Below are 12,272 nucleotides of genomic sequence, written 5' to 3' on the forward strand. Positions count from 1 at the left end.
AGCCTGAAGTCAAAAGGTAATAAATGCAATATGGCACGTTTTGGTCAATGGGGATGCCCTTTCACTACAATTTTTGAAGGGCACCCCTCAGTTTAGAATTCCTCTAAAATATAAATGATTATATAACACAAGTCTGTTAAAGTATAAAAGATAAATACTGCCTTCCTCCAACAGCTTAAGCTTTTGGAGAAGTTGGTTAGTTAACATGGTATCAGAGCCAAAGGTCTCGAGTTCAAACCTCCTGGATAGCAAAAATCCACATGCGATGGTCGGCCCAAAGTGGGACCACATGTGTCACGTGTTTGCCAAGTGGGCCACACGTGCGGGGGAGTGTTAAAGTATAAAAGATAAATACTGCCTTCCTCCAACAGCTTAAGCTTTTGGAGAAGTTGGTTAGTTAACAAAGTCAGCTTAAGCTCTTGGAGTAAGCAGTTGTTTCACATCAAGTTCATAAACCCAAAACCTTTTAGGCCACCTTGAGGCAAAATGATGTTGTCAACTTCATTAACCCAAAACCTTTTAAACCACGGCTAATGATGGTTGTTGCGTGTCTTGCTTGGCTTTGCATTTTTTACCTCTTTTCATCTCTTGTTCTTTTACAAAATAAGTAGTATTTTTTGCATTTTAAGAAGATAATTACTCTAAAATGAACATAAAACAAATTTTACGTCGAAAGATATTTCTGTTTTCACCTCGTAGGCCAGGTGATCGCAAAATCAATAGGTTTTAAACCCGATTTTGCAAAAGTAAAGCGTGGTCAAATGAACCATCTTCTTCTTCCCCTTTAATTATTCCCCAACAACCCAAACCCACTCCCACTAAGCAACCATCTCTCTCAGCCCTAATGTCCCATGATTTCAGCCCTGAGAAGGCTTTCCATGGCACTCCCTTCTTCCAATCTTTTCTCCAACCACATGGATTCCATCTATGGAGGCCAGCGTCTAAGAAACTTAGCCCAACAGCTTCGTCTCTACAAACCCCCTTTTTCCGACGAAGACGAGAATGAGGAAGAAAAAAAAAGAGTAGGCAAGGTTATTTCTCAGTTGGGTTTGCCTGAATCTGCAGCCCCAATAACTCCCCCATCGAAATTCAAACCAAAGAGAGCTGCTGTTCTTGTTTGCCTATTCGAAGGAGATAAGGGGGATCTCCGTGTTATTCTCACCAAGCGTTCTTCTAATCTCTCCACTCATTCAGGTAGTTTCTCAATCTCTTTTTTGTCGTAAGGGAAGATGAAGATTCAGAAAAATTGTTGCTTGAATTTTATATCAACAACATTCAAATTGATTTGATTGTATTTTTTTTTTCTGGGTCATAGGTGAAGTTTCATTGCCGGGAGGAAAGGCGGAAGAGGGTGATGCTGATGACTCTGAGACGGCAACGAGGGAAGCCAAAGAAGAGATTGGTCTGGACCCATCTCTTGTTACAGTTGCAACTGTTCTTGAACCCTACTTGTCTAAGGTATGGGATCAACTATGACAATGAAGCCATTCATTCTGGGTGTGTTTTGAGGAATTCCCAAACTGTAATTTGGGTCCTTTCGATTGATTGTGCTTACCATGAACTGAAATCTGAGAAGACCCAAATTGCAATTTGGGTACAATCTAGATGCATACTTTTTTCATAAATTTAACCGCTGAGATTTGATTTTTCTGTGTCAAACCTCCTCTAATGCCTGTGAGGTTCTTGGATAGAGTTGGCTCAGATATCTCAAACCTCATATGGCAATCAATAACTTCCTCATTGAATGTTAGGATGTATTGGATCAGATCTGACCATTGGATCATGTAGTGGTAGATTAGGAAGTTATTTAGTTATGTATTTTGAATTTCAAACACAAGTAGTTTAGGTAGTTAAGCACATGTTTTAAATGTGTTTTATGTAATTGTTTCTCTATAAATATAGTGGAAAAGGCAGCCCAGATAAATTGGGTTTTCCCCTTATTTTCCGTACATTTTCATTGAAGACGATACATATTTCGTTCTATACTGCTTATTTGACGAAACATGGTCTCCTCTGTATATACTCCTTATTTTTCTCTTCTTTCTGCCTATGTTTGCTCTAGCCACTCTCTATCCTTTTTTAACAAATTCACTGCTTTCCCAGCTGCTGAGTAAGAGGAAGAAATTGTAGCCTACATCCCAAATCTACAATCAGCATCATTGTCAAATTAAGGAAGAATTTTACTCTTAATTACAGCTACATCTAATCCTATAAAACCTTAATTGCATTGTTTTCTTATGATGCTACTACCATCTTGAACTTCCAAACAACCAATTACTCCAATAGCTTAAGATGTTAGAGTTGGTGCTATTTAATCATTTATACTTCCAACACATTTTTTTTTTTTGAAATGCTTTCAACACATTCATATTACAATCATGACTTCCTCTATCACTTTTTCTTGTTTCGCTTCATTTCTTGTGCTAAACTTTCTGTCTTTGACTGGATGATTTTAATCAAGATCCATGGCTGAAAGTCTTTCATTTGCTGGCTTATAAAGCCTTAGATGATTTTAATCAGGCTCCATGGCTGAAGGTCTTTCATTTGCTATCTTATAATGCCTTATCTATCGGCGCCATTTCCACAAGCTGTAATCTGTTATTTAGAGCTCGTTACCCAAACAACTGTGACAATGCCTCAAACTGTCATTTGATATTTAGTGTTCAGTGCCCAATAACCATCAGCTGCAACCCTAAGATCTTTTAATGTAATGCCTATGTCAAGCCATAACATCTCATTGCAAAGATCCTAAACTCTAATGAAGCTGTCAGATATATTCACTTGTCTCATTGTCCACATGAGTTATTCATAATTGTTTCCAGTTCTGGATAATAACATTGTCGTTAATGTGTCCATTTGTACAGAACACCATTTTGGCTCCAAGTCACAAGTTTCTTCATCCCATATTATCAACATTACGCCTTCGTGGGAGTGATCTATTTTCATAATTATGTCTAATTAGTCACTGCAGGTTTATGCCCTTGGCTTTAACTTCAAGTAAGTTCTGCTCCATCATCTACTAGTGCCAAACAAAGCCCATAAACCTCACAACACAGTTTATATTACTTGAGTTTGATGAGGGGGCTTAAACCTCTGAAGAAATGATGAGGGGGTTTCTCAGTTTATAAATAGTTTCTGGTGCAGGATTTTTGGGTTGACTGGCTGGTCTTCTGAGAGCGGTATAGTGGTTTCTAGTTTCACGGGGTCAGAGGTTGCTGTTGGAAGGGTTGTGGAAGGAGGATGTTAAAATTTCTGTTGGTCTGTTCAAATCACGGGTCTCTTGGTTTGAATTGATGTTTTTTGGGCGGTAGTGGGAGTATCTGAGTGTGCAGAAAGAGCTGTAGGACCTTGGTCCTTCGCTGCTTGAGGGATTTATCTCTCTGAAAATCTTCATTGTGCCTTTGTTTATGAGTCTTTTGTTTGACTCAGGGTTTCTTAGATTTGGATAATGAAGGTTTTTGGCAGAGAATTAGGAATGTTAGATGGTGTTTGAGTACCTCACTGGAGGTCTTAGTAGACTCTTGGAAATTGATGTTTTTACTTTTCATTTTTCTTTTGGCATTGGAGTTGCTCCTTTGCATTTTCATACTATGTATTGTGGGGGACTCCTGGTCCCTTCCAATTGTAATGCTTAGTATGAATATATATGTCATTTTTCAAAAAAAATATTACTTGATTTTCGACAACATAAACATATGATAAGAACAAGAACATAAAACAATGCCATCATAAGGTCGAAAATGTGTATGCAAAACAGATGGGAACAGAGGCAATTGGATCATCCTTTTTATAAATGAACAGAAGCAAAAAATAATGGCATCTTGAGGATGGCATTTAATGTCCAAAATGATATCGTAGTTCCAATTTACAACCAAACTGCTGAGATATGTTTGTTTAAAGTCACGATGGAAATTAACAAACGCAATCAGAGCATCCTCTTTAGAATGGTCCAGCATCTCTACCTACCATGTGTTTTGTAGAGTTTTGAAGGTTAGCTTTAATTTCTGACTTAAGTAAATGGATCTGTTTACAATCTGCTTTGCAGCAACTTCTGAGAGTAATTCCTGTGATTGGAATACTTTCCGATAAGCAAGCATTCAAGCCAGTCCCAAATGCCAGTGAAGTGGAAGCAATATTCGATGCCCCCTTCGAGATGTTTCTCAAGGTAGCTCTTATTCTATTTTGCTTTCTTCTTTCTTGGGCTTTTATTATTTTGAATTTTCTTTCTATGGTCTCATTTCATGGCGGATACAGGATGAGAATCGGAGGTGGGAGGAGAGGGAATGGATGGGGACTAAGTATCTTATTCATTTCTTCGATTTTGAAGCGGATAATAAGAAATATGTGATATGGGGTTTAACTGCCGGGATTTTGATTCGCGCCGCATCAGTCGTGTATCAGCGACCACCATCCTTCGATGAACAGAAGCCTAATTTCAAGATTCGTGGCTCAGTTAATGAAGGGGATTCAGTGCCATGAACCCAAAAGCCATATCAAATCGTTTCAAGGGAAAAGTTTAAATTGTTCATGGAAGATTATTCTGCCCATGTCAGATTTGTTTTTCAGTCATATAATATAGATGTGCCCATTCGTGATCGAGAATTTGAAATCACATGGATTGAGACCAAATGTGTGCTCGCCCATTATTGAAAATTCAAAGTCATAGGATCAAGACAGAGTAAAAAGTTCAATGTTAATAAGGCCCTGTTTGGTTTGGATTTTGAGAACCAGTCCAAAACTGATTATTGGACTCATAATTGGACTCCGTCATTGTTGAATTTAAACTATGTTTAATATAATAATTACTCACATTGGTTGATTGTTATCAATTAAATATCCCTACTTATAAAAAAAATGTTATTATCTCAACCTCCGTACACATGTTGATGAATGATATTAGTTCTACCTTCAAGCAACTCGTTTTTTTATGCGTGAGCTGGGGTTTGGCAGGGATCCCTACGGTTTTATTAAATTAAAGAAAGGTGGTGGCAGGGACCCCTACGGTTTTATTAAATTAAAGAAAGGTGGTGCATTTAAGAAAGAAAACAATCATCCCTATCCATGAGGCAAACTAGATATCAAATTCATTGAGCAACTTTCTGCTATCCTTCATATGATTCTGATGTAGTTTGGGTGAACTTGATGCCCCCTATTGTTCTAAGGATGTCTATCACCTCCACGCAACCTTGCTCAGGGAAGGGCTCCAACTTTGCATGAATTTTTTTTTTCTGGAAGATGGGCGTGAGAAGCTCCGGTTATTCATAGAGAATCATATACAAGAATGTTTATTATTGCTCAAAACAACTCCTCTACGCTGCTAAGTCTCTCCATCTCTACCCTAAATGCAGGTATCGCAGCTTCAGGCAAAGACACAAGGACCTTGAATCCATCCTTACTCTCACTGGCCGAAGAGTAAGGCAAGAAAAAACAAGGCTCTACACTCCCAAGAAGATTCCAAGAAAGAGGTTGAACGGTGACAGGACTTCCCCAACCAAAATCCACAGTTGAATGACCAAGGTGTCTCCAATCCGTGAACCCACTCACTCCTTTACCTGCCGTGATCCCCTCCTCATAGTAAAGCTGTTGAAAGTCGATAAAAGACCGCACGTACTCGTCTGTGATGTTCCTTTTGCTCTCCTTTATCTTCTCGGCCGTCTCCCAGATGGGTCGCGCCACTAAATCTCTGGCTATTAATTGTACGTACACAGGGACGCAACCATTGCCCCAATACCCAGAGGGAAGTGGTGGGTTCAGCTGCTTTCTTATGTTCGTGGAGTACACAAATTTCACCTTCTCATCTCCTGGAATCCCTGAGGCCTTAACCCTGTTCATCAAAGCCAAATTAGAAAAATGTATCAATGGCCCTCAAATCGTCATCGACACTGGACAGTTATTAGTGAGACTTGTTTTGTTTTGATAAGTCCTCCATGGAGTGCAGGAATTTTCAAAAAAGAAAAGTTTGGAAAGAAAAAACTTTTCCACGTTTCAATTATTTGGTTAGACTGGGAAAAAAAGATTAGCCAATCGGTTCAAATTTTAGTTATACGGACTGATGATATCCTCTAAATAAACCACAACCATATCATCTCCCTCTAAACCTTAGAAAGGAAATTTTTGCTAAGAAAATATTCTCCACAAAAATATATTTTTCCCGCAGTCCAAACAGTAGAGCCTCAGCTTTACTGAATGCTTCCCATGACCTTGTGTACAAAACCAATCAAAACACGCTACAAAATAGATATAGGAGCTAACCGACACCAAAACATCCACTTTTTGACAAAATACCCAATAATAGACACTAACACCTTCATTAGTTCTTAGTAGTCATTAACCGCATATTATCACTGCACTTGCTCACGACAGCCAACCACAAGAGTTAGAATTTTGTAATTTCCTTAAGGCTCTCTTCACTTGTTTTCCCAGGAAAGGAAAAGAAAAGGTTTCCCGGGAATCTGACGTGGCATTAGGAAAAGAAATCCAGGGAAACTGTGTAGGAAAAGGTTTCTTGTCAAGGTCTTGTCAAGGACAAAATAGGGTGTTTTCCAGGGATTTTGCTTTCCCGAGAACACAAGTTAGGCTCTGTTCGCTTGCGTTCCCTGGAAAACAGCATCTTTTTGCCTTGACAAGACCTTGACAAGACAGAATTCTAGTGTTCACTTGCTTTCAAGTGGAAACAGAATTCTAGTGTTCACTTGTAATTACACATGTGGAATTTCTACAATAAGTTAAAAAAATGATATAGAAAAGCCCATTTTCCCCTCCTTTAGGGATTTCATTTCCGACCAAAAACACACGGATTTTGTTTCCTTGGGAAACTAGTGCAAAAAGAAGGGCAAGCAGTTTCCGTGGAAACCTTTTCCTGCGCAAGTGAACAGTCCAGAAACATTCCAGGGAAACCTTTTCCTGCACAGATTCCCTGGATTTCTTTTCCTAATGCCACGTCAAATTTCCGGGAAACATTTTCCTTTCCTTTCCCGAGAAAACGAGTGAACAGAGCTGTCAGATTTCCGGGAAACATTTTCTTTTCCTTTCTCGGGAAAACGAGTGAACAGACCTGTTCACTTCTTTTCCCCGGAAAGGAAAGGAAAGGATTTCGTTTTCCTTTCCTTTCCAGGTTACATGGCAAAAGGAAAAGGAATCCAGAGGAAAATGCTTCGTTTTCCCTGGAAAGCCTCTTTCCGATATATTTAATCGGAAAGCAAATTTCAAGTAACAAGGAAAAAGTCAATTTCCACATCATTTTTAGCTTTTAAATAAGAAATTCTACATCTGATAATAGTTTTCCCTGGAAAAGAAGTGAACACAGAAATTCTGCCTTATCAAGGTCTTGTCAGGGAAAAAAAAGTTGTTTCCCAGAAAAAACAGCACCAGGGAAAAGAAATGAACAGAGCCTAAGAGAAAAATGCGGTTATCAAATCAAGGAGGTGAGAAAATCAACTTTCTAACAAGTGTATGAAAAAGTTAAAAATATCAGCATACTGTGGAAGCAACTTACTTGGCCTGCCATATGAACGCACCCAAAGCTTCAAATGTAGTAAAGGTTGAGCCAGATTTTTGGGACAAGAGTGCTTTGAAACGGTTTATGCACTCGTCCTTCACGGGAAAACACTCTCGTAAAATATTATAGGTGGGGGCGGAATAAGGAAAGGACTCCTTATCCAATTGAAGAAACTCGTGGAATTGGAACTCGACGCGAGGGGGATTTCTTGGCCCGAGCAGACCCGACCGGTCCCACACCGGCTCGATCGATGGCTCACACGCCCCACGCGCCAACTCCGCCACAGCATTCAAGAACACAGTAGATCCGAGGCCGTCGCACATGGAATGATAAATGCACATGCCGAGGCTGAACCCACCGCAAGAGAAGATCGTGACCTATGTTTGGAGTATAAATGATTAAATATTACACCGTAATAGCTTAAGAGTAATTGGTTGTTTAACACATGGTTTTAAATTTCGAACGAAATCTGAAATCTCGGATTTCGGTGAGGAACGAAACTGAAACGTCCCGAAATTGAAATTTCTGAAATTTACCTAATTTAGTTCGAAATTAAATTTCGGAAATTTCGTCAAAAAACCGGGATTTCAAGCGTTACTACCAAATTTCGGCCAGGATTTAGGCTGAAATTTCAGTTTCGGATAAGTCCCAAATTTTAGCTGAAACCGAAATTTAAAACCATGGTTTAACATGCCAACATGGTACTGGCCCTCCAGGTTTAAAACCCAACAACTCCTTAGTATTAAAAATTCATGTGTAGGGCTGGCAACAGGGTGGGGCGGGTCGGGGCCGGATGTAGCATTCCCCGCCCCGCATATGGTTGAATTCCCCGTCCCCGCTTTCGGGGGAACCGGGGGATCCCCATCCCCGCCCGCGCGGGGAATGCTTACCTCTCATCCCCGCCCCGTCCCCGCCCCGCAGGCAATCCCTCTTTGTTTTTTAATTTTTGGAAACTTTAATAACTTTTGAATTTTGACTTTTGAGTCTTTGACCGCTGTTTCAAACTTTCAATAGTAAAAGGCAATATGCCAATATGAGTTAGTGCATTTATAAAACATGGCTGCCAATATCAGTAGCCTATAACAAAAAAATTAATTTTTGCACTACAACTACAAGAATAAAGGAAAGGTTTCACTGTTTCAGAATCAGTTTTGCTGTTTCGATTACATTGGTAGTATTACTATGCGGGGCGGGGTGATCCCATCCCCGCACCGGGGAATCACTTTTGCCTCCGCCCCGTCCCCGTTGGATACGGGGATTCCCGCCCCGTTCGGGACGGGCGCGGGGCGGATCCCCGTCTTCACGGGTGAAATTGCTGGCCCTATTCATGTGCACAGCTATCCCAAAAGAAGGGCTACAAGTGAGGGATAGAGTGTTAAAGTATAAAAGATTAAACAATGCCATCTCCAACTATTTAAGCTTTTGGAGTGATTGGTGATTTCACATGGTGCTAGAGCAGTTGGCCTACGCCAACCCTAAAAAGAGGGGCCACATGTGAGGGAGAGTGTGAAAATATAAATGCTTAAATAACACCAATTCTTAGGGCTTAAGCTTTTGAAGTAATTGGTTATTTTTGAACCTGGATGATAAGTGGATGGAGGAGCTCCTCGCCCAAGCGCGGATCGGGCACCAACTGTTCGAGGAAATGCGCAACTGGGTCGTCGAGATAATTGACTGAGGCGAGGGTACATTCTGCAGTGGCGCGGATGAAGGGCACGCCTTGCTCTTCTGCGCGGCATGATAGCTCTAGCCGGTTGTCAGTGGATCGGCGACGGAGAGTTCCGGCAACAGGGTAGTAGTAGGGGAGAGCTTTAGAGAGGGCTTGGGAAATGACGTGGGCTGGATCGGAAGGAAGGGAAGAAGAGGAGTTGGGATTGTTGGCGTAGGCACGGAGGGTGCGAATGGTGACTTGGACGTTACGATCTTGGTCGAGGTGGGAGAGGGGGAGGACGTGGTCGTGATCGAAGGTGGGGCGAGAGGGGGAGATGATGGACGTTTCCAATATCTTCACTTCCATTGCTTTGCTTTGGCTCTCTTGCTCGAGGCAATTTTGGGTAGATCTGCATATCTATATATCGGTTTCTGACTTTCTGGAATCCCACCTATCGTTGAGGAATTTTCACAAACACGCGACATGACGTGGAGAAGGCATAACCAGATGAACTGCAAATTTACCACCCGTTCTGGACCTCTAGTTTGCTAGTTGGGAAATGTCTTTCTCACTGTTTGGTGATGGTAAGAAAGGACCACATTTCACGGTTGCGTAATAAAATGCAAATCTTCGAGCAGGAGAAAAGGCATGAACTCATTGTGATACAATGTGCCCCACTTGCTACGATAACTTTGATTGATCTAGACCGTACATTTGGAAAAAATCATCGCCCTTCTAGGATCAGATAATGCCTCTTTTTTTTGGTGATAATTACATTTACACCCCCTCTAGTTTCTCACACATCCACTTCAACCCGTGTAGATTAAAAAGTGACAAAGACATCCCCTCTAATTTCGTTTTGTTTAAGGTTTGCCCCCTCAGCTGAAGGGTCGCCCATAGATTGAAGGGTTAGGATGATCTGATGGAGCTGATTTTTTGGGCACACCCTATCTATGTCAGGACCCATCAAATGAACGCTTTGGATCATCCAAATAATGTGGGCCCATACCCGAATCCAAAGCGTTTAGCGGGTATGGGCCCACATTATTTAGATGATCCAAAGCGTTCATTTGATGGGTCCTGACATAGATAGGGTGTGCCCAAAAAATCAGCTCCATCGGATCATCCTAACCCTTCAATCTATGGACGAACCTTCAGCTGAGGGGGCAAACCTTAAACAAAACGAAACTAGAGGGGATGCCTTTGTCACTTTTTAAACTATAGGGGTTGAAGTGGATGTGTCAGAAACTAGAGGGGGTGTAAATGTAATTATCCCTTCTTTTTTTTGTCGCGCAATGTGAACCTATGAACTGTCGCCCGCGTGTAGTTTTTGGCCGCCTATATTCAAAGCCAACCATGCAAACTACATTTGTTTTTGAGCAATGATAGATATAAGGGAGCTCTTGCATAAAGAGCCACAAAAGGGCTATTCATTGGATCCACGTCATTTTCAGTTACATTTTAAAATTGGTTGAAAAAGTAAAGTCAGTTACATTTGATGACGTGGATCCAATCCAGAGCCAGGCTCCCTTGTATCTATCATTCTTTTTTCTTTTTTTTGAAAATTTTAATTTATTTGTTTGGCTGTTCACAATTTATATTCATGCGGGCCAACAATGCAAACTATTAGGTGCCAGGATTAGATGATTAGTGTGATTTTTTGCCCATGAGAGATCAAAAGCAAGGATTATCAAATCGACGGTTCGGATCAACTAAGGATGGACACATTTGAACAAATTGAGCACACCAGGTTGTAGTCAGCTGTCCATATCCTAGGCAGGTGTTTTGGTATAAAATAAGGGAAGTGATATATCCGCCCCTTTTGATTACCAGGAACACCCCTGTCAGTGTTTATGGCAATAAAGGTCATTGAATTCCTCTGGCATAAGTACAACAGCCCCTCTTTAGTCATTGATACACTGACATGGGATGTTCGTGGTGATCAAAAGGGGCGGATATATCATTTCCCTAAAATAAACATGCAATTTATGAGTTATTGGCTTATTCGTTCGTTAGGCCCCACAGATAAGCGTCCACGGTGTAGATTCGCTGTTAGTATTATGTAGTCTGTCCATGCAGTCATCGATCGTGAGGCCATCCTTGCTGGGCCCATTGGATGAAGAGCCCACATCCCATGCAATTCATGTTGCCGCATATACGATGAAGATATGCTGCTACATCATTTTTCGCGTCTATGGATCCAATATTTGAGGCTTTGAGCCGTGCCCTTCTTACTGGGTCCCAATCGCTAAAGATCCGGATCCAATGCTTCAAGACACGTGTACAGTCGTGATCGCTTACGAAACGCACTCTATTTGGGGAGAATCATGCATGCATTCTCCATTGCAAGTTTCAACTTGCAAGTTGCAAATACCGGGAACCAATCCTTTCAAAATTTCGACTTACCTCCTGGCTCCTGCTCCTTTACTTTTAATTGGGCCTTTCAAATTTCAAATCTCCCTCGTTCACGTTCCGTAAAAACAGGAAAAACATCTCTCTCTCTCTCTCTCTCTCTCTCTCTCTCTCTCTCTCTCTCTCTCTCTCATTTCAGATTTCAAAACTGAAATTGTTCTCCCTCTTCAAAATAAAACGAAACATCTGAAAAAGTTTAATTCTCCCCTCCAAAGTCCAAAACCCACCGTTACAAATACTGGCTCTCTCCTCCCTCTTCTCAATCTCTTCCCGATTTCAGCAATGGAAATTATTTCTTACTCTCAATCCGACAACAAAGAAAATCTTCCCCCCATATCTCCCCAATGCCCCAACCTTCTTCTTGCAATCTCTCCATCATCCAACCTCATCAAAAGAAAACGGAAGCCTCTTCAGGACATTACCCACCTCTTATACCAAACCAACCATCTAATCCCTTCAACCATTGATACCTTTTCCCTTCCCATCGGTGTTCGGTTCCTTTCTTCTGCTGATATGGGTTTGGCTCGTCCAATTATCCGTGCTTCAAATCCTCGAAAGAGAAAAGCTGTAGATCCCTTATATGCAATGGAGAGTTCTCGTCTGATGTCATTAAGAAAGGATTTCAGATAATTGCAGCTGCCATTAGTCTTAATTGATCAAGATTGAATTCCTTCTAATTGCAAGGGTTTGGGGTGGGATATTTTTCCTCAG

General features: G+C 41.0%; 2 protein-coding genes across 2 annotated transcripts; one reads left to right on the forward strand and one right to left on the reverse strand.

The window, feature by feature from the left end:
• Positions 1-706: 706 nt before the first annotated feature.
• Positions 707-4,855, forward strand: LOC143860075 (nudix hydrolase 22, chloroplastic-like). Its single transcript, XM_077370590.1, has 4 exons — positions 707-1,194; positions 1,316-1,458; positions 4,046-4,165; positions 4,255-4,855. Exons 1-4 carry the CDS (start codon positions 852-854, stop codon positions 4,477-4,479), a joined length of 831 nt encoding a protein of 276 aa, XP_077226705.1. The 5' UTR covers positions 707-851; the 3' UTR covers positions 4,480-4,855.
• A 221-nt stretch (positions 4,856-5,076) lies between these two features.
• LOC143860074 (HXXXD-type acyl-transferase family protein) lies at positions 5,077-9,850 on the reverse strand. The gene is made up of 3 exons (XM_077370589.1): positions 9,078-9,850; positions 7,496-7,875; positions 5,077-5,824 (listed from the first exon to the last, which is right to left on the reverse strand). Exons 1-3 carry the CDS (start codon positions 9,513-9,515, stop codon positions 5,296-5,298), a joined length of 1,347 nt encoding a protein of 448 aa, XP_077226704.1. The 5' UTR covers positions 9,516-9,850; the 3' UTR covers positions 5,077-5,295.
• Positions 9,851-12,272: the final 2,422 nt, after the last annotated feature.

Source organism: Tasmannia lanceolata, unplaced genomic scaffold, assembly GCF_043159265.1.
Source record: "Tasmannia lanceolata isolate RefF3 unplaced genomic scaffold, GAP_Taslan_0.1 ptg000037l, whole genome shotgun sequence".
Taxonomy (NCBI): Eukaryota; Viridiplantae; Streptophyta; class Magnoliopsida; order Canellales; family Winteraceae; genus Tasmannia; species Tasmannia lanceolata.